Genomic DNA, 26,634 nt, shown 5'->3' with positions numbered 1-26,634 from the left:
CACGCATACTCTTCAACGATCATCGAGACCAGGGTCATAATCCCTATAGTCATACAATCTCGATCTTTCAGCCTCATCCGCATCCTCACGACGCCGCCACATCTTCGTCTCAAACCGATTCATCCACGGTTTTGCCCTCCGTCGACTATCATAGTTCGCTCCCATGACTGCCTTTTCGTACTTCATCTCATCCTTATCGTACGCCCACCTTAGTCGAGGATGAAATTGCCAGGGATAGCCTGGGGTATGCTTCTTCACGCGCCGCAGATACACGAAGAAGTCCTTCAACCCTTCGAGTCTGCATAAGGGCTGGAGAATCCTGTCGTATAGTGCACCATCCGCGGCATGCCGTCGCGGCCAGCAAAAATTGTCCAACTCCCAGTCCTGGTATGGGTACTCGGTTCGGAGGTCTACGACGAGGGTGAGCAGTGGAAGATTCATTGAATGCGCCATCAGTTCGATGGTGTCGAGATAGTCCAGATAGGCAGATTTCGGCGCGGTCGTGTAGTTCTCAAATTGTGGCAGGAGCCACTCCAGATAACGGATGTGTTGGAGAGCATTCCGAGCGAGCGAAGAAAGAAAGAGCGATAACTCTACTCGATGCATGGGAATGACGATGCGACGCCGGTAATCTGGAGGCGGGACACCCATATATGGATCGTACAGTTGAGGTCGGTAGCCGTAAATGTCGCCGGGCGGCAACACAAGGAACCGGTTGCGTTGGAAGAAGATAGGTACGGCATCGTGATGAACTTGTTTGCTGACCAAAAACAGGGGATGAGGACCGTCTCTTAGTCCCAGCATAAGGCTGGATGAGCATGCAGAGTGTTTACAGTTGTATATACACTCGCAAGATCCAGTGCGCGTCATCTTGCAGTGGGAACGGAAGCGTTCACCGCAACAGTGTTCTGGACTGTTTTCAGTTTGCCAGTCATCCATGGCTTGTAGTTCGGTTGCGTCAATGTCTGAGGTGGTGCAATCTGGGAAATGTACACCCACGTCGATCGTTTCTCGGCCAACATACTGTATGCAGCTACAGAATGGACGCGGCACTCTTCCAAGACTGGAAGGGGGCGGTTTCCACTCAAGGGCATTGTCGTATACCAAATCAGAGTACTCCAGTATTCTCCACCTAACCTCGATCGGCAAATCAGGATATTTGAATGGTTGCTCGGTATGGGCAGATTTTTTTAGACGCTTGACAGTTTCCTGCGCAAGCATGCTGAGCTCGGGAACATGTTCCTTGTTGAGCCAAAGGCCGCAATCTTTGAGCCTAGGCAGCTGGTAGAGGGGTTTCAGAACGGCTTGTGCAGTTGCAGCGTCCTTGACGTTGACTATGAGATATAAAGTAAGGTAATCTGGTCGTATGCACTCTGCTAGCCGTTGGACCAATCTCTCCCACTCTTTTAGTCCGTACTTTCCAAATCGACTGTCGAGATTCAATGGCAGAAGCTGATCGAGTCTCTCCCAGCAGTGGCCGACCTCAATGGATTCAACGGGTTCTCCGTCAAGACGTACTGTCAGCGTGCCTAGATCGCGCAACATGTCGCTCGAGATGTCAAAGAATGGCGCAAATCCATATGGACTACTCCGGCAAATTCGGAAATGATTTGAACCCAGTATTATCTTCAACGGTTCGGGGGCTTCTTTTTTGGATCCGTACTTGCCATTGAGCCAATCTGTGATAGATGGCGCACCGCGGCAACCGTATCTGCTACATTCGTGCGAGTGATAGCCCCTCGTTTCGTATTGGTCCCAATCACATGTCCAATATTCCGTCAAGGTATGGTATTCCTCACGATGAGTGATGTCGAACCACCCGTCGTGAAAGCAAAACATCTTTTCCACACGCTCTTTATCGGGATATGTTTCTTGCGGGAATATGACTAGCTGGTTGTAGTTGAGGTCGACGGTGCAGTCTGACCAGCCCAAATAATGGTAGACAAGTTTTCGTGCCTTCAGAGGCAGATCGTAGAAGGTGAGGGGCCTTATCATGCTTGCCGGAGTTATGAGTGAAGGGTTGAGGAAGGCAGTCGTAGCCTTTCGTTGTGCATTGCCTGGTCTAAGCGCTGCATGAAGGCTAGTCTACTTAAAGACAGCCTCTCGTGTTCGCATAGAGGTTGACTTCAAGCTTCCTCGATACAACACTCATACGTAGGATGTACGTTCAATGCTTACAGTGGTGCGTACTGTTACGGGACTCTAGAATTTCAACCTATATGTCCAACGGTCAATCAGGCGCGAGAGGTAGCCTTCTGATCGAAACCAGTTATACTACGTTTTTTCAGCTACAGTCTCCCTCTAAGCTCCGTCACTACGTTCGAAGGTAGTCACACCACATTCTTCTCCAGCCACTCCTCCCACTGTTCTTTTGTCCAACTACTCGAGATGTCATTGTTCACGACACCATCAAACACGACCGTCTAATGTATTGTTAGCATCTCAAACATTCGCACACAGCGCCTGTTGAACAGCACGAAACTGCTAAGGCAAGATTGAGAGACGGTTGACCTACCGGCGTAACATGCACTCCTACCAATCTATTCGCCTTAACCTGCAACTTCACCGCATCTGTAACCCCGTTCCCGCTATTCAAGCTCCCGTCCTCTCCCGGCTTGTCGCTAATCTTCAACAACTCGAAAACCTTTGCCTCATCCACACCGACCTCGCCCGCAATCTTCGCCAACCTCTTATACGTGTTATTCCTCGTCTCATTCACAACACTAACATCAAAGAACTCCTTCTGCCGCTCGAACAGCTTCTCCGAGAACTCGTAGAACTTGTCGGGCGAAAGTTTGAGTACGGCGTACCCGGCTTCGTGCGTGAGCGTGGAGGATGGGTGCCAGGGCTGGATTTGCTGGCGAAATATGGTGACAACGTGGTCGCCGTATTTCTTAAGTAGCGTGTCGCGGAGGGGAGAGGAGTAGACGGTTTTGAAGAGCTTTGCGCTAAAGGGACAGACGTAGTCGAGGTCTATTTGCATATGTTAGTGAGACACAATCGCGGGCTTGAGAGAGGACTCACACAGCTCTAGCGTGTGCACAGCTTTGGGTTGGATCGAGCTGGAAGCCAGCTTCTGGCCTGCGAAACGTGGTGCCAGCGCCATAGTATGATATTACAGGAACGTGGGGAAGGCGAGGAGATTACAGAGGTAAGAGAATATTATAGCAAATTCAATTGCGCAATTAAGAGCGTCAAAGGTGAGACTCGGACTGGAGCATCGAGAACATTGGAGGGGTAGCTTCGCGAGTGGGGAACAGGCATCTATGACGGCAGCGGGGTCTACGTTCACGTGCTCGTGGGGCAGGCGTGCGAGAGCCGGATGCACATAAATATAGACCTGTTAGTGCTCATAAAAAAAGGCACCTACAACCTACCACACAATTACAGGACATTGATTCTATCAAGATCGCAGAACGACGCCTATTGGACGGGGCTCTCATCATGAAGTATGTGCTTGCTTGGAGGATCATTACCCATGATCGTTCATTTTGGAAGGAAATATGTAGAACCGTGAGTGGATATAAAAAAGTCAGGTGTATCAAAAGAGCGCAACGACCACCAAGCCTTGACCAAAACCCGCAAGTCGTTGTATGCTCTCCGCGCCGTACCCCAGTCCATTCGCAGGTGCTGTGCATACAGTATAGGGACCCAACTTTCAATGACATTAACGCCATATCAATTGTAGCAAATAAGACCCTCCAATTCCAAGAGCTGATCGGTCCGATACAATTGGTCCGATACAATTCCACAAAACATCGTACGCGCATCTACGAATCGGCCATCTCCACGTCCTCCGCCTTCTGAGGCTCATCTAGATCCTTCCTGAACTTGGCCTTGTTCTTGTCGACCTCATCACGGTCAAGGTTCTTCATCCACTCATTGTTCCGCACAAAGAACTCCTGGGCGCGCTCCTTGTGAGATTCAACGAGCGCCTCGTAGTCCTCCTTTGTACCAACACCGGAACGAGTCTCTTCGGGTTGGACGAAGTATTGGACGCCTCCAGTCCCGAGCGGCTCGCTTGCGATGAACTTCATCGTGTACGTCTCCGGAATGATCGAGACGGTGATCTTATCTTCCGACTTAAGGGCATCGAAGCGGTCGTCCTCGTTCACATCCTCAATTTTCGCTAGGCGCTTGCTCAGGTATGGATGCCGAAGCTTGTTGAATTCGAGAGTCTCGGTTGGCTCGACAGCCATGTAGGATGCGACATAAGCTCGCCAGCGCCGGACTTTGTCAAGCTGGTTGAACTCGAACGTAGGATCGTCCTTTTTGAAAAGTCGCACGTATGCCTCCATTTTACTTGGGTCCTAATACATATTAATGATCATACTTTTAGAATGAAAATTATAACTTACAAAGGCAATGCGATAAGTGTCAGCGTCCTTGGTGTACTTTTCTACCTGCTTCCTGTAGGTGATCTCCGCGCTATGAGTAGTCGTATCGTTGACCCGATCTTTTCTAAACAGATTGTAGATATCAAGGCTCTTGTCTTTGCTGTCGTTGTTGACGACATTGCCGCATGCTCTAACGAGTGAACCGAGCAACCTATCAAAGGAATACAGCTGCCATCCGACTTGCAGATAGTATCGGCGAAGCGTCTCTTCAATCTGGCCCATATCGACTTCCCCGCCGATCTGGTCTTGAAGCATTTCGAGCACTTGCTGATAATAATTGGCGCCTTCGGAAGTATCCTTGAAGAAGTCTGACGGCATCTTGTCAACCATTTTGAGTTCGTGCGCCGGCTTGGGTATCTGGGCGCGAGCAACGATCCTGCGTACTTCATCCTCCCTCTCCTTGAGCTTCAAGAGTCGTTCGTAGAGGAAGACGAACATGCGGAAGAAGTTGTATATCGACGAATTCGCATACATATTGTACTCGCTACGGCGGTAAGGTTCCTCAGGATCAGGGTCTCGGTTGCCGAGTTGCTCAGTAGTATGGGAAACCCACGTTATGGAGGGCCGCTCGTCTCGACTCGTCGAGTTTGAGCTCTGCGCGGCCGCATCCTCCTCTCCCGCAGATGTCACGCCAGGGGAGCTGTCACGACTAACAGACGCAGTGCTGTCCTCTTTGTCTTTGCGTGACTTGCCACGAGGGTCAAGTACATCGCGGCGCAAGTCGCCCTTCTTGTGTTTCTGTGCGCGCTGGGAAACATCTTCGTCGGCGCTGGGCGTGTCCTCACCCGACCCGTTGGTGGAAGACTCACGTGCGAAAACCTGAACATGTTGCTCAAACTTCGCGCTGTCGATGCCGAAGAACAATGGCACAAACTCTTTGATGAAGGGAGTAACCTTTGAATAGTCACCGGGGAGGTTTTCCGCGAAAGTCAAGATGAGGTGTGCGACGTCGTACAGCACGTCTTCATCCGGGAAGGAGAACTTGAACTGATAATCAGGTTGAGAGATTTCTTGGATTTCTTGAAGGCGTTTTTGTTCCTCGTATCGGACTTGAATCTCGTTCTGCAATGTCTTTGGCTGGAACTGACGCTTGTCGTTTGCTTTGACAGTCAGGCTCTGATGGTCGAGTGACTTCCAGAAGATCTTCTGCGTCTGATCTCGCCAAACCTTTTCCCACTCGCGCTGAGCTGCCTTCCAGTCCTCGAGTTTTGCTTTCAGCCTATGAAGGAGAACCGGGACAACGCTCCAGGGCATTTGGAAGAGCTCACGAATGACCTCGGCGCCTCGCTCGCGGCCGTAGATCTTCATAATAACTTTCTTATAGATGGTCTCGCTCTGACCACCAAGACCAGAAGGAAGGACGAAATTGGCTCGATCTTCGGGCTTCATCGTAAGAAGCTGGCCTGCGATCGGCTCAAGTTGTTGAATTGTTCGACTGCACGCCTCGATATTTGTGTCGTAGTCGTGACGTTCCTCTTCGATCCTATGAAGTCCTTCTTCGAATTGGTTCTTGCGATGAGCAACGAAACCGGAGTCTTCAGACGCCCAGGTGGGGTGCGATGCCCACTCGTCGTTCAAGACGGACCGACAAAGCTCATCGCGGCCACTGCAAAGCCGCTCACGCTCCCGCTTAGGTAGCAATCGGTAGCTTGGACCGAAGCTGCGGCAATTGGACAGCGATACGCGAGAGTTCACAGTTCTCGGGTGCGTCGATGATTGCTCATCCTCCTCGCCAAGGAATTTCTTGAACCATGCATAAAGCTCTTGATTGCCACCAATGAAAGACTGAGCGCGGTATAAAAGCAAGTTCTTGTCGATCAAATCCTGAGAGAAAAGGTTGCAGAGCTTCAGAAACTCATTCATAGTGTTCTTGTTGCCAATGAATTTCTTGACTCGATCGAAGAAGGCCAAGTCTTCCTGGGACGGATTCGAGGTCGTAGTCGGAGGCATTGGCGCCGGCGGTGCTGGAATCAGTGTAGGGGACAATGGCGTAGCATCCACGACAACAGGTTGCTTGGCATGACCTGTTTTGGTACGCTTTTTGGAGTCAGTCCCGTCGCTAGTAGAAGTGTGGCCCCGCTTCAATAACTGGGTTCCTGGGGTAGACATCATGGCGGAAAGAGAGTAAAGAGAAGACTGAGGGGGGAAAAGGCGTTGATATCAGAAAAGCAGGTTCGCTGGGTTGAAAGCAACGAGTGAGAGAATCTTGAACGCCCGTGCAAACGCATGAGGCATGCCGCTTCTGGTAGAAGCTTTTGAAAAGTTGAAAAATGGGAAAACAAACAACGTACCTTATTAGCGTTCCCTTGCCCATATGTACTACGCATGCCGGATTGCTGAACGTCTTGTGCCATAGGCGTGGGCGCAGCTGCCGTGGCGGCACCAGCACCCTGGCGTTCACCACGCTTTCTCTTGTTGTCGCGGTTTGCTGTGGGAGTGGGTGCAAAATTACCCATGGGTGGCAAACGCGAAGTATCTGCGCGAGGAGTTTGCTGATGATTTGGTGCTTGACCGTACGCTGCATCTCCCCGCGAATTGCTCAGCAGGGCAGCTTCCTCGTTGTGGCGCGCGGCTTGCTGAGCTCGATGTTGAGCAGCTGATTCGGGCAGAAATTGCTTGAAATCTTCTAGCAGATCCGGTGCGGCACCGAAGAGATTAGTCACCTGCGCATAGACATCCTGGATTGGCTTCGACTCGCGCTGGTATGTTTGGAGGATCTCGAGGAACTGTTTGTAAATGTCCGGCTGAGACGCAAATCGATTCTGAAAAGATTGTCAGTAAAATTGTATCTACAACGGGCCTTTTAGAGCTCACCTTGATCTTGTTCACATAGCTAATAGCGTGATTGAATTCGACCGGGCCACGCTTCTCAGCGCCAACACCTCCTTGGGCGACCTGAGCGACACCATTCAGCGTCTGCCCCGCCAATGGCGTCGATATGTCGCCGCTGGGGGATAGGATCGAACGTCCAGCAGCCGCGGAGACAGCATTTTGCAACTGGGACACACCACGTTGCTCCTGCTGATGCACGAGGGTGGCAGCCGTAGCAGCGACATCTGGATGAGGACGAGCCGTAGCCTCTGGAGAGTGGGGCGCCGGTCCAGCTTGGCCTTGTTGCGGCCCAAAGAGCGCCTGTCCCAAATTACGAGTGTTGGGAGAGAATGCAGGATCCTGCGCCTCTGCAGCTTGGGGAGGACGTAAGTCTCGAATATTCTGCGCCCATCGTCCTTGACCTTCGTAGAAGGTAGAATCGGCAGGCGGTGCATTACCGTTCACAGCTGCGTTTCGAGGTGGAGAGAGCGGGCGCGGAGCGGGCATGGTCGAAACCATCGTACCCATTGGTGTAGTAACACGAATAGCATTGGGATCGCCATTAGTACCGCATTCAATCTTGTAGCCAGGAGGCAAAAATGTGTTGAACCCCTGGATAAGATTTGGGTTGCCGGCAAAGAGCGTCGACACACGCTCGATTACACCTGGAGTGTCAATCGCACCGCTCTTGAAGTCCTTCATGATATCCAAGAACCTATTGTACACATCGGGGTGGTCCGCAAATTGGACCTTAACTTGGTCAAGGTAACTTAGGGCATCGTTCAGAATAGGCTGCTGTCCTTGACCCATCGCCATTGCTGCAGCGGCACCTGGCGGGCCAGTAAAAGGCATGAGCATTGAGGGCTGCGGCGGAGCTTGCTGGACAGCGTGTTGCATCCTCGGAGTGGTATCGCCTTGCTGAACAGGTTGAACAGCTGCGCCCCCAAAGATGTTGTTTGGAGCGTTCTGAGCGGGGGTCGCTGGCCCGCCCAAAGGACCTGATTGACCCAAGAGTCCATTTGGACCATGGACTGTCCGGGTCGAAGGCGCGACTGCCACAGGCTGGTGTATTTGAATAGGCGCAGAGTGGTTCTCGTGTGTCACCTGCTCCTGCTGTTGTCGCTCGCGTTCCCGCTGGTCAAGTTCCCGCTTGATCATCTCCTCTTGCTGCGCTGCGTGTTGCTGAGCAGCATGTGACTCCATCATCTCCCGCTCCCTCGTCTCGCGCTCGCGGAGTTCCCGCTCACGGTCCGCGTTTGCCTGGCCGGGTGCTGGCCCGTGTTGCTGTTGCAAAGTCTGCGAGAGGCCTGGCAACGAGTAGGGTGGTCCCTGAGGGGCTGCTTGAGTATTTTGTGCGGTCGGCGCTGACTCTGAGGATGGTGGACGCTGTGTGGTCATGTGCGGAGACACTTGTGGCGGCTGTCCAGTAAGACCAGCCAAGCCAGGAAGGCTCTGGTTGTGTTGCGGAGCGCCGTTGGACGGGTAGAAGGGCCCTCCTGGACCACTATTAGTACTGAACAGACAGCATCCGTTGCCATTAGTTACTTACCTGAAGGAGGAGGGAGCACAGGCGCGGGGCCTTGGGCCGGTGAAGTGTGGGACTGAGGCTGTTGGGTTGCATTCGCGGGACTGTCATGTCACACATAGTCAGTGAATTTACAATCGAGTGGTGGTTTGCAAACGGGCTGAATGTGGCCCCCGTCCATCGTGGGCTGCGACAGCGAGCGAACATGGAGATAGTAAGAAGTACGCACCCAAAAGAGCCCAGTGGCCGCGGCGGCTGGGCCTGGCCTTGCTCTGTTTGTTGTGGCCCGGCTCCTGACGCCGATGTCTGCGTCGGCGGCCACCCGTCGCGATGCGCTGGATTCATCTCGGCGTTACAGTTGGTTGCCGGCTTTAAGGGTAGCGGCGTCAAGAGGTGGAAAGACGCGTTGGTGAATCGAAGGTGGCTATCACCAATGGAAACAGCGCATGTAGAGGTTCGAGAAGGGCGTGTGGTGACAGGTACGCGGTGAAGTTCCGATTGTCGGAAAAGGGCAGCTCTCGCGGGCCCAGGGTCAACTGGTGATTAGGAGGGACCGAAGCAGCTGATAGCCACTGTGACCGCCTTCGGGCGCGGGCTGCGCCAAAACAACCGAAAAGGGGAGAAGCAAAGACGCGCGACCAAGCTGAAGCCGTGCGCCGGGGGGTATCTTGAAGAGTTGGTGATGGCAATGAGGTCAAGGTTGTAGGAGCGACAGCAAAAGCGCCGCCCCAGGTATCGGTGTGAGAGATACTCCGGTTCCGAAGCTAACAGCTAACGGCTTAGCGTTTGGGTGCGCCCACCTGCACCTGGGGTGACATTCACGTGTCACAGCCGTGTTGAGCCATACTAGTCATAGTCATTCGGTTCAGGGAAGTCTATGGAGTGTATCGATGGTATGCTGTGTCGCGCAATAGCGATAACATTGGAATAACCGGGTACAGTTTACCGTGCCACGGAGTGCTTGACATGATCCTACATTACATCCAGCTATACAGACCTGAGACAAAGAAAGTCGGAGTAAGTGATGACTTCCACTCGATGAGTAAGTGATGTTGTAGTGTGGAAGAGCATATGTCCGCAAGCGTACGGCAAGAGTTACCAGGGTGAGCTAGCCTACCGGTACCAGATAAGTAGGCAGCCAACCCAAACCAACGATTCGTCACTTCTTACATTCAAATTTGCTTCTTTGCATGACAATGTACCTTGTGCAGCAGCCTAGACACTATCCTCATAGGAACACGCGTTTCCGAGTCGCACAGCAGAGGCATAGACTTCAGCCATATTAACTTCAGAAACTCTAAAGGAGAAGATATGTAGAGATTTAGGAAGCATCAAGTACAGCGACAACTTTCTGGGATGCCCAATGATAGATGCTTAAGATGCGTATCAATCGGGTCAGTAACGCGAGCCGAACCGCAGCATGCCGGCCCCCACGCAAAAGAGAATCACTGGGAAAGGCCAAGACAAGCGGCTACGAGCAACTCGTATTCGCGCTCGGCACGAACATGGGATGCTCAATCTCGCTATTGTTGTTCAGACACTTTCGCTTACTTTCTCTACGATGTCTTTTCATTTCGATCGCTTGACCTTGTCGACCGCTACTACGCCTCGTTGCACGCAGGGCTCCTCCTCTTAGGATGAACTCTACGTTCTGGCATCGAGTTGGAGCCGACAAGACTTTGTGAAACGCCACTCGGTTCGTCGTGAATATGATTGGCCTGTCGTCACAACTTCAGGGGCCGAGCGTTCCTTGAGCGCTTCCCAGAGGCTGTGTGGTGCAATCACGAGGCTGAGATAACTGAGTCCCGAAGAGGTGGGTATCTATACGAAGGTCTATAATTGTAGTCTGGGTCGACGGGCTCTGCGAAGATCGCATATACATGTGCAAAGCTACCTTAGTTGTGAATTTTTACATCCTAACGCCTCGTATATTTTGGCTCCCTTTGTCACATCTTCATATTGTAGATTTGATCGTACAACGATGGTGTGGACGACACTTCTGCCGTTCACCTTACCCCTTTCCATAGCGACCTCGCAGCTGTCTTCACGAGGAGTGTGTAACACAAGTACCGAATGGCAGGCCACAGCCACCGCTTACCTAGGTGCAAACACTGATACCAAACTGCGCGACTGGTGGGCGGAAATATCAGCGCGTCAGCATTCCGCTTTCACCACCGAGTTAGGGAAGGCATTTGGATCACATGTCCCGTACCAATGTGGCTTGACGGACGACAGTGGTTGTATCTACGCAGGATGTAGTGGTATGTGTAGACGGGAGATTGGCGCAACAGTACTAACACTACTTAGATTTCGAAGATAATGGCGATCCGGTTTGGGCATATATGTCGCAAATCTCTATGGTCAACTTGCACATTCTGTTTAAAGCTATTGAGGTAACCTACGAAGTGTTGGATCGAGAGACAGTGTGCTAAATATTTTCCAGGAAGGTATAACAAAAGGCCAATTAGACTTCACCGATCGAGTGGATAAGATGGTCTTGACATTCTTCCCATGGGAAGAACCCGACTTCGTTCCCGAAGATGCTCTGATATGGATGACGGGTATCGTTGGCCTTGCTGGGGCGGTCGCACCCATCTTGGCTGCTTCATCCATGGCTGCAAAGAGGGGTGAGGCTGCAGTTGCTGCCGGGGCTGGAGGTTTCGCGGCTCTCGCTGGTGCTGGACTCAGCCAGATAAGCAACGAGATTAAGCCTGAGTAAGTTGGGATCACCCATCTACCATCGACTCTGCTAACTCCTGAGAAGCTCCATTACAGGATTTGCCAGCATTGCCACGTTCAAAGATTTCGCAGCTGATTATGGCGAAGCGTTGCGCTCTACCCTCGACAGCTGGTCAAACACCACATTTAACGGCGACAGAGACGCGTCGAACTACACGTTCCTGTAAGCTATCACTCCACGCTACTCCCAGAGCGATGCTTACCACCCCCGTAGTGATTACTTTAGAGGTGGTGCCATGGTCGACCACTCCTTCCTCCCCTCCGCCTCCCAAATCGAATCCTTCTACAGGAAACAACTCTTCTCCATTATCATCAACGCTCAATGGCGCAAGCGGAAAATCTGGACAACCTTCCACGCGACCAACGATACGGTCGACGCCTCCGGCCCGAACGCCACGCGGTATTACTCTCCCTCCGACGGAGGCGTCTACTACACCTACTCCTACCACGAATCCGGCATCCTCAAAGGGAACCTTGAAAGCCCCTCTGGTCTCGAACACCTCAACGATACACCTTGGGACATCTCCGGCATAGACATATCGAAGTCCTCCGCCGCCTCCTTCCAAACTGCACGCTTCAACTTCACAGAAGCAATGGCGCATGACGCCCTCGCCGATGCAATTGCATCGAACGGCACGCTGTCCCCCTGGTCCGACGGCGCAGGCTGGGTTGGCACATGGACGCTCCCCGTGTGCCGCTTTCCTGCAGGATACAATTGGAATAGCCAGTACCTGAACACCTCCTCGCGGTACGGCATGCTACCTTGCTGTTGCGGCACCAATTGCTCCGACACAAAAGACTTTGTGAAAGCTGCGAACCTCGTGGGCTTTCAGACGCTGCTGTACGGATGCGAGCAGCAGCTCAAGGGAACGGATATCGATTTTAAAAGCATAGACTATGGATACGGGAAGAAGAAGGGACCGGCTAGTTTGCCGTTTTTTTGGGCCACGCTGGGTATGGGGGCGCAGGCGGGGTTGGCGATTGGAATCATCGTTGGGGGGTTGGTGGTGATGGTTTTGCTTCTCTTGTGTCTTTGCTCGTGTTGTGGGTGAGTTCACGGGGGTTTGAGGAGAGAACGTGTGGTTGTTTTTGTTCGCGGATACCCACTGTAGCAGCGTCGTTACCTATAGTTGTTAATTTCTTCGATTGCATCCTTATGTATCTGTCTTGTATCTTTAAGAGAAGAAGGAGGGATGCTACACGGGATCAATCTCCTGATATCACGATGCCGAATAATCGGGGTGAGAACAAGATAGCGTACCGCTCTTCTAAACGTACTCAGAGTTTCTGCCAGCAAATTGTGTTGTCCAAAACGGCCAAATCACGAACGCGTATTGTTGACGGTTTCCAGATCCAACAGAGCAGGTTTGGATCATGCCTCACTGTGCATATATTGACACAGTAAAGAAAGCAAAGGGGGTTGGCTACTCTGTAATTGAGGAGGATTCCATGTTATGTGATAGCGGGTGTGATTGACCAGAGTTATGTCGTAGAAGATGTATACAAAAGTAGACTAGTACATGAGTAAGTTGCCCTAGCGTTGAGGAAGGAACGTTGCCGAACATAGTGAGCAAAGAAGCGTATTTTGCCTGGTCTGTGGTAGCTTTGATGTCGCCCTTCAGTGACGCAGTCCACGATACACAATCATCGTCTCTGCTACAACAGAGCCGTACAAATATGCCGCACGGCTTGATGACGCTGCTTTCCATGCATCCATGGTCGATGTCTCGCTATCGTACCCGAGATTGCTACGTGCTTTCATTGCGATTTCATTACGTTGCCACTGTCTTTGGCCACTTTCTCATGACAACAGCGCCGGTAGTGATGCGCTATCGTTCTACCGTACCGTCTGCCACAATGTTTCTTTATTTCTAAAGCGTACTACGTCCTCACCAAACTGTCTCAATACTTGCGGGTCGTAAGCTTCTCCGGTATGCGTACGCTTTCACCTCCCCACGCGCGGGTACCTCGATTTCGTATGCGAGGCTGACGCGAGCGGAACGGACGTCGGTCTGCAGTCGATGCGCGCTCAACCGAATATTAGGAGGTATATGATCATTACAGTATTGATGAACAAGAGAGGTACTGTATTCACGTCAGCTCGTTCTTTTTCGCCGGTTGCCCAGTGTATTGTTGCCCACGATGTCACCTGCACCACTTGTATGACCGTAAACCAAAAGTATAGGATGGCAAGGTCTTGTAATAATGGCAGAGTGCGGCACTGCGTGCAGCTGTACATAATTATAGGGTTCGGCGGCCGATGTGAAGTTGGGGATACGTACTTCGCATCAGTGTTCGAACTGAAGATACAAGATTGACCAGCCGTGCTTTTATGCTATCGTCGCGTTGGCCGCCGAAACCAGGGTCCGCCGAAGAAGCCCAACCAACTAATGACGCTGTGTCAGCTATTGCCCGCATGGTATTTGGTGTATCATGTCGCGTGTGGGGGATCTTGCGCAAGCGAGAAAACATGGGAGGGATGCTGTGGTATGGAGCGCAAGCGATTCGGAGGAGCGGTGATGCAGGCGAGGTGAACGAACGTACTGCGCGCGAGGAAGCGGTCTTCCGAGAGGATTGCAATTGCGTTTATGAGGAGGGCGGAGACTGTGAGGGGTTAGTCTTCGAGATAAGATGCAATAGAATCGCAGCGTGGAATACCGTAGAGGAGGCCACCGAGACCGAAGAAAACCATTTTTGCGAACTCACGTCGGCAGGAGGTGTTGTGGAATCGAGTATGCGTGGGTCGTGGGTGTAACTTGGCTTGGCACTTGCCCAGAGGATTGATGTTGCCTGGCGGAGTTGCCAGCTGTAGTCGTGACGAGCCCTGGAGAACTCGTGTCCACGGGTTCTGAGCAGTCACGTGACCGAACTCAACGTGGACCCTTCCGATCTCTACCAGGGTACCTTGCTATCTTGCACAGGTACGCATGTGCAGTACAAGAATATTTACGGAATAACCAAATGGCCGTACATCGCTCGAACATGGAACATGTGGAACATGAAGCATCAGTTGGAAGTTTCCCAAGTCACATTTCTATGTTCGTTTTGGCTAGAATGGCCTGATTTCTGCAGGTGAGCGAGCCTTGGCGATCGTTGAATACACAGAACAAGGGTGTCGAAATCACTGTTTCATCAATCCGTTTTTGCAAGATTTGGAACGAATGGACTGCAGAACCCCACAAAAGATGTGCACTATCGTGTTCCCTATGCAGAGCTGGATCGAAATGCCTCTTTTTGCGCATGGACATCTCCACAGGAGGAGCTTTGATCTGCCGCACATTGTGAGAGCTTCATTAAGGTCGTGGGATCGACAGTAGGGGTCGCGCACCCTCACAAGCGCATCGTAAAATTCTCGTCTGTTGGCCCTGGATTGCCGCGAGCACAACTAGTCACCACTGGAGATGGCTCCAGCACCCATAGCTCGCCCTTCATCGGGCACCGTTTCTCAACCGGGAGCGATTAGCTCAGCCGTTGTGGGAGCGACGTCATACGGCGGCGTTCGTCCTCGCCGCAACGGTCTCGATTCTCCATCAAATGCTTCCGGAAGACTCACTGCCACGCTTAGTTTTCTTCGCACATTCAAAGCGCCGCTGCCTTGAGTCTCCTCTGCATCTCTCTTCTCTTCAGCTTCACGCTCCTAAAACCCTTGTAGCCGTTGGATCGCGGTATTCAACTTCCATGCGAACATCTGCGAAGCGACGAGTCTAGATCCTCCCCGGCCCGACGATCTACGCCTAATTCCAGACCTCAGGTATCTCCGCTGGGCCCGACGCAGATCGGTCAAGCCAGTACAACAATACTCCACGCCCCGCTCTTGCGGTTGCACTCATCTGGCCTCTTTCTTTTCGCGGTTGTGTATGTTTCTGGAGGTCATCGTTTTGATTTAGATCTATGGTTTCGACATAGCGATTTCCCTACCGGAGTGGTGGCGTTTTTGTTGATCTAATGAGTACCTAGCAGTTGCTACCGGACAACTGATACAACAGCTGGGAATTGCTTCTAATAAAGATGATGGAGAGCCACCTTGTCGAAGACGGTTACTTTGGTGTGCAGGGTAGCCTGCAGAGCGGTCCCGATGCCCACACCCCAGGCTCTGTGCAAAGCGTTGGCGCCGTGTCAATCGAACTACCCTCGCATCCGTCATCGACCATGGTAGCATTAACTACACTACAATACCTACCAATTCCGCTCCTCGTATTGTCGGCAGATGCAACTGTCACGCTCGCCAACGAAGCAATGGGCCGTCTTTTAGGGATCGATTGGTCAGCAGCAGCAGCAGAAGGAATGACTGTAGCGGAGGCGTTAATGGGAAAGAGCATAGCTGAGCTCGGAATAGATATTCTCCAGAATGGTTCGCCCATACTGGTCTCCTGGCAGGTCGGCCGCACCATCGAACGAACTAAGCGTACTAGGTGGCTGACAGTGGACTAGGACTTCCTGAGATCGGTGGTTGAGGATGCTGCCGTTGAACGGAAAGATCGTCTGGCCGCTGAAGACGGCCGACTAGACAGCGGCGGCAGTACGCCCACAGCTACTCCTTACGGCAAGGCATTCGCTGACTCACCGCCCAAATTACCACGGCTCAGTAGTCAAAACCTCACAGGAGCCACAGTGCACGACGTGTCAGTAGATGTTATCGTTGCCCCCACGAATCGTGTTGGTGGTCGTTGCGCATCACGAAACTCCGCATTCTCTCCAGACGAGAACACACTTCAAGCCACCATGATCATCTCAGTGTGGAGTATTGAAGACGTCAATTACTACACGCTGACGTTTACGAGTGCTCAACCTGTTGACGTGAAACATAGCTCACGGCCATCAAGCCGCATAGTGACCAGAACAACAACAGCTTTTCAACTCACCAAGTCACATAGCTCGACTTCTAGTTCATCTTCTGGTCAGAGGTCTGGACCAAGCCCCAAAGCCCTCACGCCGACATTCTCGTCATTTGACTTTCCGCCGCGTGGCCCACCACTGAAGGCTAGAAACGACCTATCCATATCTGCCAGCATCTTTCAGAAAGCTTCACAGATGAAGGACGCGATCTTGAACTCGATTAGTATGCCAGCGTACGCCATGTGGCAGGACGAAGGATTTGGAATACCGAACAAAGCGATGCTCCGACTGCTGCCTGAAGATGCCGTATACAACCCTTCTGATCAAAGAGCCTTCCTCAGTCAGTTCAGCTTGTGGACAGAGGATTTTGCGCGCAAGCTTGACGTTGATGAGCTTCCTATAATGGAGCTATGCCGCAGCCAGCAACCTTTCGACAACCGTCGTGTAGCAATGCGTCATCCAAGTACCGGGGTATCGATGGCTTTTGAGGTGGCAGGCGAGCCAATAGTTCACGACATGACAGGCGAGTTTCTAGGCGGGATTGTAATCTTCAAAGACGTTACCTCATATACTAATCAGATCGCGGCACAAGTTCACGAGAATGAACGGCAATTTGAGTAAGTCGCCGTCATATAATCCCGCAGCACTGTGCCAAAAGCCCAAACATGCTCTCTCTTACCACGGGGATGCAATAAAGAGGCCTTTAGCACTTTCATGCCTGTTCGATATTCGGTCTAAGCTAACATTACTTGTACAGGTTTATTACGAACTTCATGCCCGTGATGGTCTGGACAACGACACCTGACGGTACGCACGACTGGTACTCGCAACGTTGGTACGATTACACTGGCCAGACCGTCGAGGAGTCCCTAGGGGAGGGTTGGAGAGATGCATTTCATCCAGAGGATATGCCGACAACTGCTGAGCGCTGGTCTCGATCCCTTCGAACTGGCGAAGAGTACATCACGGAGTACAGGGCAAAGCGACGCGACGGGGTTTGGCGCTGGATGCTTGGGAGAGCGGTTCCTTCTTATGACGATGATGGCAACATCAAAAGGTGGTTCGGTACCTGCACGGATATTCATGATCTCGTGGAAGCTCGACAAGCGGCACGGCAGACGAAAGCGCAACTCCAGCGGGTTATTGAACATGCGAAGGTTACGCTTTGGGTCGTCAATAGGAAAGCTGAGATAATCATGATGGAGGGAGACATGGTTGGAGTTGGGAACGCGAAGGTGGATGAACAGGCTATTGGAAAGAACATCTACGACTATTTTGGCGACCTCGACCGGTGGCGGAGACCAATTCAGGAACTCCTACAGGGCAAAGCGCAGGATGAGATCATGGAAAGGGTCAAGGATGATCGATACTACCGTACAAGATTGGTGCCCTTATACAAACGGTCAAGGGCTGGTGGCAAAGAGGGGGACGCATATATCGACGGGGTCATTGGGATTTCGATGGACGTCTCTGACGTACAAATCAGAGAAAACAAGCTCAAAGAGCAAGGACAAGAAAACAGTAGACTGTTAGCTAACGCAGCCGCAGCGAAGGAGGCAAGTCGGATGAAGAGCCAATTTCTTGCGAACATGTCGCACGAAATCAGGACACCCATCGCAGGAGTTATAGGGATGAGTGATCTTCTGCTGGACATGAACCTGGACGAGGAGCAGAAAGAGTGTGCCGAGAATATTCAACGATCCGCAAACGGGCTACTGGCCGTAATCAACGACATCTTGGATTTCAGCAAAGTTGAATCAGGACGCCTGGACATTGAGGAAGTGCAATTCAGTCTGTCAGTCGTGCTGCGAGATGTCAACAAGATGATGTCCTTTGCAGCACAGCGAAAGAACATCGCGTATGAAAGCGCTGTGCACCCAGAAATTGATAGAGATCTGAGAGTGATGGGAGACCCGGGGCGCTTAAGGCAGATTCTGACGAATGTATTGACGAATTCCATCAAGTTCACGAGCGAGGGGCATGTCCGTCTCATAGCCTCAATTACCGCCGAGACAAAGGAGACGGTCACTGTACGATTCGCCGTCGAAGATACGGGAATCGGCATAGAAGAAGACGTCCGAAAGCGACTTTTCCAACCCTTCAGCCAGGCCGATTCCTCAACCGCGCGACGTTTTGGTGGGACAGGATTGGGATTGACGATTAGCAAGAACCTTGTGCAGCTAATGCGGGGAGACATTGGCCTGGAATCGGTACTCGGGCAAGGTACCACCGCAACGTTCTGGATTCCCTTCAGCAAAGCGCCATACCAGGACGACGGATCGCCGCTGATCGATCTTTCATCAATCCCGGATCGCCTGCAGTCGGATGTGTCAGTGTCTTGCGGAAGTTCTGAAGATCTCACTCCGCCACAGACTCCCAAGCTGCATAACGGGTCTATCAAGACGCATGGTCGGGGAGAATCGACGCCGTCGGTGCTTAGTTCATCCATCCCCGATCATTTGATTACTCTACCTGAGAGCGAGAGGAAGAAGGTACAGGTTCTAGTCGTTGAGGACAACCACATCAATCAGCAGATCGCTCTGAAAACCATCAGAAAACTACATTTCAGTGTAACGGCAGTCTGGAACGGAAAGGAGGCATTGGATTATCTCGCGAATTCTAACAATCCTCGACCGGACATCATCCTCATGTAAGTGACGCCCGGCTACCAAGTCGCGTTGTCTGGCATCAACAGGCGAAGAAGAAATCCTTCTTTGTGTGCTCAAGGCGCTCATCAGGTGCCAACCTCTAGACATGTGGCTGATGCTGACTTCGTGTTTGCAATTCTAGGGATGTTCAAATGCCTATCATGGATGGGGTAAGTTCTCCAAAGACTTCCTTTTGTGACTCGGGATCTCATCTGCCCCTTACACACACATTCGTTGCCTACGCAACGCGCCTACAAAGGCTTTGCTGATTTGCATGTAAAAAGTATTCGGCAACCGCCCGCATCAGGACGGACTTCGAGACATCCGATGTTCGGAATGTTCCTATCATTGCCATGACGGCCTCGGCGATTCAAGGTGACAAGGAGAAATGCCAAAAGGCTGGCATGGACGTGAGTGGTCGCCCCTATCTTGAGTCCGGAGTTGCTGAAGGTTGCAGGATTATTTAGCGAAACCTGTCAAAGGCAAGCTGCTCGAAAAGATGCTTGTGAAATGGGCGATCGAGGGAAGGCGCGAGGTAGCCAAGCCGTCGCTATCCAGGAATGTTAAAGATCGACGCGCCTCCGCACTGACCCCCCCTCCAAAATCGCACCCTAACATCCCGACCGATCAATCGCAAATCTCCCAACGCCCTGCCGCATCTGAAACGACGGCGCGAGACCCATCTTTGACGGCTGAGCTTGACCGCCTCGACTACGAGAGCAATGCCGCCTTGGCTAAATCCTCCGAGACCGCTGATGACCGTGCGATGCGTCGCATTCACGCTGAAGAGAAAGCATCCAGTCTACGGGATGACAAACTCCTTTCTCTCACGGGCACGAAGGGGCATGGCCAGGGTAGCTATCAGGGGAAGGAACAATCCCAGTTGCCTCTGACACAGGAGAACATGCAGAGATTGGAGCAGGAGGCGGAACCAGCCGTCTTTCGACGACAGTCGCGCGAGCTCGACAGGCATTCCAGCGGAGACATGGAAGTTGAGCGTCAAAGCCGAAGTGACAGCACAACGAGAGGTTCAGGCAGTCTGAGACCATCACTGAAGGCGACCCAGAAAGCAAGCGAACAGACCGTTACCGCCAATGCTCCAAGATGATGTCCAGATATCGGACACTTTGGATGTAAGAATTATAGGTTGGCGTTTGGACAGAGTTGCTGCCGCGTGGCCCAAATGGACCTTCACCGCTTTCCGCCCCTTTGCGCCGCTTTTGTGCCAATCCTAGTACATTGCAGCACTGTACTGTACATGGAAAGGTACTCTACGACGGAGTTGCTTTCCGACGGTCACGAGGTAGACTTGTCCTGTCAGCATGCTGCGAGGTATTCCAGTAGAGCTCCGACATTGCGGTTGAAGCTATAGAAACACGGTTGAGGTCGGCGACCACACAGCCTCATTTTCATTGGACTGGCTGGTCATGTTAGCGCATGTTGCCAGACATCTGAATTGGATGGACTACAACAGGAAGGACCGGAAGCAGCAAAGACCTCTTTCGAAAAGGGGAACGCAAGTGCGCATGTGTGTGTGTGCTTTTTGTGCGATAGCCGCATGCTGGACAAATGGGACAGGCTTTGGCGTGACAAAGAGCGGGAAATGAAGTTGAGGGCGACGAATCACGAACGATCTCATCAGAAGCTTAGCGCGACCGAGTCGACAGGAAAGAAAATTCATCGACCCCGCATACTCCTCTTCAGGCTTCCTGTGGGATCCGTTTTGGGTTACGGGGGTGATGAGGTTCAACGGTTTCGCGCTGGCCAGGTTAGCGGGGAGTGCAGGCGAAAGGTTAATTGAGATCGACACCACGCGCTGCGTGACAGAGGCAAACCTCGAAAAGATTGGAAGGTTGGCCATGCACATTCAGCGTGGCGGGCCGTGATCTGCCATGTAAAGGAGGCTCAATCTGGTCCCTGCAGACGCTGCAGCACGTGGTGCTTAGACATTTCATGTGGCACTAAAAGCTCAGATGAAAGATAAGCATAGTGCTAATACAAACGTTACCAGTGCACATTGTACTGCGCTGGTCCCTGCAAGATGGATTCAATCGGCCCTGTGAGAAAGACAAGCTGCAAGAGCAGTGTAGACACGCGCAGGGACCAATGGATAGGCATCGGTACCTGCCCCGAGATACTTGAGGTAATTTGTCGCACGTAGAGACGCTTAGGTGAGGGGTTGCGCAGTGGGAGGCCGAGTCGTGCTTGCCAGAGTAGAGTAAACTAGCGAGCCTCTTGCCGGAAATAATGGCACCATCCTGGAGCGAACAAAACTCAAACCAAACCACGACAACACGCAAGCTCACTCATCCGAACAGCAAACAACGTCAAACTCTATCTCGCGATCTCATTACCCGCCCACAATGCTGGTTCGCAGTAAGCCCCCTAGGGCAATATCTCGGTGATCAGACGGCGACACTTTGGAAAGCCGTCCACTTCTCCACACTCGAATCGAAGTCACGCACAGAGCATGTCCGCTTTGGGCAGTAGTGCGGGAATAAGGTGGCTAGTGTATCTCGCCTGAGTTGCCCGACCTCAGGCCTGTCGCAGAAGCAACGGCTAATCTCAGTTCACTCTAGGACTTGCGAATGCAGGGTCCACACAGTGGAGTGCCGAGCGCATTAACCCTGGGATTGGCGAAGTCAGTGGACATCGTGGTGGGCGGCCACGGCAGCTCTGGTTGGAGGAGGGACGTCCCGCGAGCCGCGAGGTGCACACACTTGTCCAAGTCACTTGAACGTTGTAGCGCTGGAGACGGCTTCGACGCTATGGCGGCACGCGCAAAGTGACAAGTGCACGTCGGCGACTGTTGAGAGCGGCACACGATGGCTACGACTCGCGCTCAAGCAGGAGATATGTCTCTGACTGACGTAGTGAGGGTTTCCAGCGTGGCCCGAGAGGCGATGTCATGGCATGGCGAACAATCATATTCTTCCACAGTACAACGCTACCTTCTATAGCACAATGCTTCAAGCGAGCAAAAACAACAGGAAAATGGATTGACGATTGGCGGCCCTGCATACGATGGCAGTGAGGGGCTCCAGGGACAGCGCACGGTGCCCGGAGGTCAGCCACTCAGGCCGTTGCAACTACTGGATAGCGGTGAGGGCATCTTCCGCGAGAAACCGCCACCGGCGGAGTCAGATTCATCACAGCGCGCCTGCATCCGCTGGCATATTCAAAGTATAAAGCATGCATTGGAGGTACGCCACGCTGCAGGTGTAGCGACGAAGCACAACTTTGCTCACAGCAGGCGGCCCTGATTCGAGGGGAGGCTTGCCATGGCTTGCAAATGTCGAGCTGCCTAACTCGAGCAGGGGTGGAGGAGCGGGAGATGCACGATGACGAGGATCTTTACCGGCGCAGCGGTTGGGCCCGCAGCGCCAGCAACTTGGCGTGCGGTGCTCGTCCAATGAGAAGCTGGTCAGACTCGAAGGAGGCGCCAAGTCCTCCGCCGGCAGAAGTGGGAGGGATGCCAGTGACGACATCTGCAACCTTCGGCCAATGCTGTCAGCAAGCAACGGGCACTCTCGAACAAGCGCGGACTCGATCTGAGTGAGAGAAACCGGAGACATGTTTACCACCATCATCGATGAGCAGGTTGCCATGGGGCGAAAGCACCTCGAATCGATAGTACAGACGTTACGGAAGTACATTTACCGGTGTTAGCTGAGCTTACCAGCAACGCTTACCGCGGCCTCGCAGTCCGCTTGCACGACTTGTTTACAAATTACAGAGCGGGTTGACATCATGTTGTTTAGGGGGTCCAGCGGAATCTGTACCAGGTGGAGCCAAGCAAGTTTGGAGCGGAATGCTGTTTCGAGAGCAGGCGTGGGTACCGCGACAGCCTCTGGGCGTTGGCGCAGGCACCACACTGGCTCCTGCTCCAAGGACGCCTGGCAATGCCCCGACTCGCTCGTGACCAGCTGTAGGGCCACAATGTGGTTGAGCTAAGCTGCATGGCTTCGAAAAGCAAAATGGACGGCGATCAAACGCATGCCCATTGCTTGACGGCGCACAGGGCCAGTGTTCAGGGGAGGGCTAATTTGAACGGGGGCCGAGGGCCAACGGCTCCAAGTGCAAGTCGCCTTTACGCAATTCACAGGTCGCGGACGGACCGATTGCACCCCCAAATGCGCAGCCTCACATCCCTGAGCAAGCCCCTATCGGGAGCTGCTCGTTCAAACGCGTGTTGCACGCACACCACACCGTGGCCGGCTGCCTGCTAGCGGAGGATCAGACAGCAAGCACGGTCTGCATCCAAGCCGCCTGCTGCGAGGCCGGAGAATTACGGCTCGCTCACATGCCCTTGGCCATTACCCATCCGCCCGCTTTGGGGAATGCGGCGGCCTCTGCAACCCGTATCTAGGTTCACGAGCTAGGCCGCATGGGCTACCATCGTATTCTTCAGCGAGCGTAAGCGGAAAGGCGCGCGCAGGGTCCGACGAGCAGCCGGCTCTTGCTGATGGCGGCACGCCAAAACAAAGGCATCCCGCTCGCCCTCTGCCTGATTGGCGGCCGGGAGACGCCCTCCCGTGCGATGATGATGATGCTGGTGTCGGCGGCGGAAAGACAGCACCGAGGGCTGTCCGTCGTTGTTCACGACTCGCAGGCTCGCCCACGGCGCTGCACTAGGACAGCAGACGGCCGTGGTGAGCTTGCTTGCGCGCTCCAGGGCCGCCATGGTCGTTGGCCCGCGCTGCGGAACAAGCAGCAGCCCGCCTCTGCACCAGCGTCAGTGTCAGCGCACAGCGGGCGTTGCTCCCCACACTGTCAGAGGCACCCTGCCCCTCCCAAGCACACCCTAAAAGCAGCCTCGAGAAATGTCGAGCTAGCGGCGCCAGCGTCTACCCTGCACGCACTGTCCGGGGTCCGTGGTGGCGCTTGAACCAGCCTGCTACCTCTTGCCTTGGCTGCCAGCCTATGATGAAGTGCTGTGATCCACACGACGTAAACCAAAGCAGCCGAATTTAACACTCAGCATTCTCCCAATTGCTTGCCCGCTGATCACCATCACTGCTCCCCAAGGCTCACTCAATTATAAACCGTCTCTGACTACTGCGCCGCCGTCAGTCAATCGATACTCAATCAGTCCTCGCACACTGAATATCCTTTCTTCTTTGCTGCTGGTGTCCTTGTCGCTACCCGGCAACCTCATTCACCTTCTTCGCGCGACCTTCGGTCCGTCCCTGCGCCAGCAGTCGTCTGCTTCTCCACACTCTGCGCTGCACCTGAAACGCGCGTGCGCCTGCCATCCCGTCACGACATCCGCCAGGCCCAATCTTCGTGGCCCACAGCCACGGCACCTAACTGTCGACCGGTCCTGCGATCGGCATACCAAAGCGTCTATCATTACTCCTCCCGGCAGGCCTCTACACGGGTGCCCCCAGTGTCAGACCAAGTTCAAAAGGTCCGCAGATCCCACCACTGCGTGCCAGTGATCGTCTCTCCCCACGTTGCTTGACCCTCGAACCATCTTGTTTCAGCTGCTGGACTCTCTGGGCTGCGTGCGTTCACGATAGCCTCTTTGTCTGTTTGTACCTCCTTCACACCTCACCCTCAACCAACATCGTCCTCATCATGGCAATGGCAGTCGACAGTCGCCAACAGTCCCAACTCAACGGGATGAGCTACGACCCTCTGCGGTACCCGCAACCGCATTTCACCAACCCGTGGGTGTCTGCAGCGGGCCCCTCGCAGCAGCAGCTGTATCAGACCTCGATCGCACCCAATGTGTCAACTGGCCTTGAAAACCACGCATCGTCGCAGGCTCAAGCCATGCCACGCCCCACCAGCATTGCGATTCCGTATCACGGTCTCCCCTGTCTCAGCACCATCATTAGGATCAGGTATTGCTCTCCCGGATGGCTCGCTTTCAGCAGAAAACTTACTAGACATGTCGCAAGATCTACTATCGCGGAGTTACAATGGTGGCTATGGCACGACCACATCTGCACCCACAAATACGTACGCACCCACCTCGGCTCCTTACTCTCAAGTCGATTATGGAAGCACCGAAAGAGGCCCCTATGCATTCTCACAGGACACTTCCCGTCGTTCCTCTCATCCGTCAGTACCCTCAGCACCGTATATTGACAGCGCCATGGAATTGCAACGTCAACGCCAGAGTTCGTTAGTTGACTTTAGCAGTTTAAGCTCCCAACCGCCACGCAACAGCTTCAGCGATGCCCTCGACGCCAGTCGGGGTATGGTTTCCTTGAGCCAGTCTGATATCACCCCGAGGAATATCTACGGCACCCAAGGTTCCAGCCGGAGCTCAACCGACTCGTACGGCTTCCCGTCGACACACTCGGCGCATTCGTCCATCTCTGGAGCCAGCTATAATGGCACCAACTACTATGGCGGCGAGGGGTCTGTCACCGACTACAGCTCCGCCTCAGAGTCCGTCGACTTGACCCACTCACGAACACTACCGCGACCGAGCGCTCTCATGGGAGCAAACATCCCTCCGGCACCGCAATCTATGATGGGTCAGTTCAGCTCCAAGGTCTCGTCGAGCTCGCAGAAGAAGCACAAGTGCAAGATTTGCGATAAGAGGTTCACTCGCCCGAGCTCTCTGCAGACCCATATGTACAGCCACACTGGAGAGAAGCGTGAGTTTAATTGCCAGGAAAACATTATGCCTTAGGCTAACAGAAGGTAGCATTCGCCTGTGAAGTCGACGGCTGCGGTCGCCATTTTTCAGTCGTCTCGAACTTGAGGCGGCACCGCAAGGTACATAAAGGCGAGGCGCAAGATCATCCCTCACCCGATGACGCTTGAACCTGTCGATCACCAAATGATTGACACGCTGGTCCCGAGCGTAACACCATCTGGACCCTTTCAAGTTTTACATCACTGTTTGTTGATCTCTTCGTTTGCTCTGTGCATTTGAGATATCCACTGTCGCGATTTGGACAGCGCATCTGAGTTTCCTTCGGTTGGATGCTAGACGGGAGCTCTTCACGACAAAAGAGACGAATTTCTTCTACCAGTCGCTTTACCACCCGGTTCGAGTCATCTATTACCCCGACCTCCTCTGGCACTTGTCCAAGGAGGTCCTCGCGGCGTTCATCACGGAGTTTTGGTTTGCGCGATTACCCCTTAGTGAGCGATTTTCATCGTTCTCTTGTAAGAGTATGTGGTTTTGGGGGTTGGTTGTGTCTGCTTTTCCATGTTGTCGTTTCCTACATTTTCGGCTGCCATGTTGGCGTGGACTTATGGTCCGTCGCATGCGCCACGATCATTCACTACATACACTTTTAATGTTTTAGACTCTCGCTCGCACCGCCTCATCTATGTCATGAGGCGGTTGCATGACCATTGTACAGTACTACGGCTTGGGGAACATCGGAAACTATCAAGGACCTGCCATTAGGGAGTCCGCCTCGGAGGAGAGGCTTGTTGGAGGCTCTGTTTACAAGAGGGGGGATGCCCGCACTCGTTTCAGGCGAGCGAAAGCAGCGAGCAAAATGACGCAGTGTCCCCGGGGATACGGACAGAATAGAATGGTTTGGCACACGTTAGCCGCTCCTCTGGAATGTGAACACCAGTGACAGCATTGTGTCTCGGGCGGGTTGCGAGCGCCCACGCGCAGCGTCATCGTCATCGTCTGTCGCGTGCAGCGACCACCGGACAGCCCTCGCGAAAGCAAAGACAGCGCAACAATAACAAGACA

At 53.1% G+C, this 26,634-nt stretch overlaps 8 protein-coding genes across 8 annotated transcripts; 5 read left to right on the top strand and 3 right to left on the bottom strand.

Moving 5' to 3' along the window:
- Positions 1-12: 12 nt before the first annotated feature.
- Positions 13-1,995, bottom strand: N0V89_011857 (uncharacterized protein; the record flags this gene model as incomplete). Its single annotated transcript, XM_056220583.1, has 2 exons — positions 13-790; positions 1,025-1,995. 2 exons carry the CDS (start codon positions 1,993-1,995, stop codon positions 13-15), a joined length of 1,749 nt encoding a protein of 582 aa, XP_056065886.1.
- Positions 1,996-2,330: 335 nt separating this feature from the next.
- On the bottom strand, positions 2,331-3,106 carry N0V89_011856 (uncharacterized protein; the record flags this gene model as incomplete). Its single annotated transcript, XM_056220582.1, has 3 exons — positions 2,331-2,423; positions 2,516-2,973; positions 3,025-3,106. 3 exons carry the CDS (start codon positions 3,104-3,106, stop codon positions 2,331-2,333), a joined length of 633 nt encoding a protein of 210 aa, XP_056065885.1.
- A 664-nt stretch (positions 3,107-3,770) lies between these two features.
- Positions 3,771-9,078, bottom strand: SIN3 (Transcriptional regulatory protein sin3; the record flags this gene model as incomplete). The annotated part of the gene is made up of 6 exons (XM_056220581.1): positions 3,771-4,310; positions 4,359-6,434; positions 6,689-7,159; positions 7,212-8,704; positions 8,758-8,837; positions 8,963-9,078. The coding sequence occupies 6 exons, from the start codon at positions 9,076-9,078 to the stop codon at positions 3,771-3,773; spliced, it is 4,776 nt and encodes a 1,591-aa protein (XP_056065884.1).
- A 1,636-nt stretch (positions 9,079-10,714) lies between these two features.
- On the top strand, positions 10,715-12,400 carry N0V89_011854 (uncharacterized protein; the record flags this gene model as incomplete). The annotated part of the gene is made up of 6 exons (XM_056220580.1): positions 10,715-10,994; positions 11,041-11,156; positions 11,177-11,448; positions 11,498-11,635; positions 11,687-12,313; positions 12,367-12,400. The coding sequence occupies 6 exons, from the start codon at positions 10,715-10,717 to the stop codon at positions 12,398-12,400; spliced, it is 1,467 nt and encodes a 488-aa protein (XP_056065883.1).
- A 3,083-nt stretch (positions 12,401-15,483) lies between these two features.
- N0V89_011853 (uncharacterized protein) lies at positions 15,484-16,929 on the top strand (the record flags this gene model as incomplete). The annotated part of the gene is made up of 2 exons (XM_056220579.1): positions 15,484-15,849; positions 15,904-16,929. 2 exons carry the CDS (start codon positions 15,484-15,486, stop codon positions 16,927-16,929), a joined length of 1,392 nt encoding a protein of 463 aa, XP_056065882.1.
- Positions 16,930-17,081: 152 nt separating this feature from the next.
- N0V89_011852 (uncharacterized protein) lies at positions 17,082-18,962 on the top strand (the record flags this gene model as incomplete). Its single annotated transcript, XM_056220578.1, has 1 exon — positions 17,082-18,962. The coding sequence occupies one exon, from the start codon at positions 17,082-17,084 to the stop codon at positions 18,960-18,962; it is 1,881 nt and encodes a 626-aa protein (XP_056065881.1).
- A 347-nt stretch (positions 18,963-19,309) lies between these two features.
- N0V89_011851 (uncharacterized protein) lies at positions 19,310-20,064 on the top strand (the record flags this gene model as incomplete). Its single annotated transcript, XM_056220577.1, has 2 exons — positions 19,310-19,366; positions 19,414-20,064. 2 exons carry the CDS (start codon positions 19,310-19,312, stop codon positions 20,062-20,064), a joined length of 708 nt encoding a protein of 235 aa, XP_056065880.1.
- Positions 20,065-24,536: 4,472 nt separating this feature from the next.
- Positions 24,537-25,739, top strand: N0V89_011850 (uncharacterized protein; the record flags this gene model as incomplete). The annotated part of the gene is made up of 3 exons (XM_056220576.1): positions 24,537-24,805; positions 25,107-25,570; positions 25,621-25,739. 3 exons carry the CDS (start codon positions 24,537-24,539, stop codon positions 25,737-25,739), a joined length of 852 nt encoding a protein of 283 aa, XP_056065879.1.
- Between the last annotated feature and the right edge of the window lie 895 nt (positions 25,740-26,634).

Source organism: Didymosphaeria variabile (genome assembly GCF_027946475.1).
Source record: "Didymosphaeria variabile strain IMI 356815 chromosome Unknown scaffold_9, whole genome shotgun sequence".
In the NCBI taxonomy this organism is placed as follows: domain Eukaryota; kingdom Fungi; phylum Ascomycota; class Dothideomycetes; order Pleosporales; family Didymosphaeriaceae; genus Didymosphaeria; species Didymosphaeria variabile.
The sequence above is the reverse complement of the archived record's forward strand: the minus strand, read 5'-3'. Positions and strand labels throughout refer to the sequence as shown.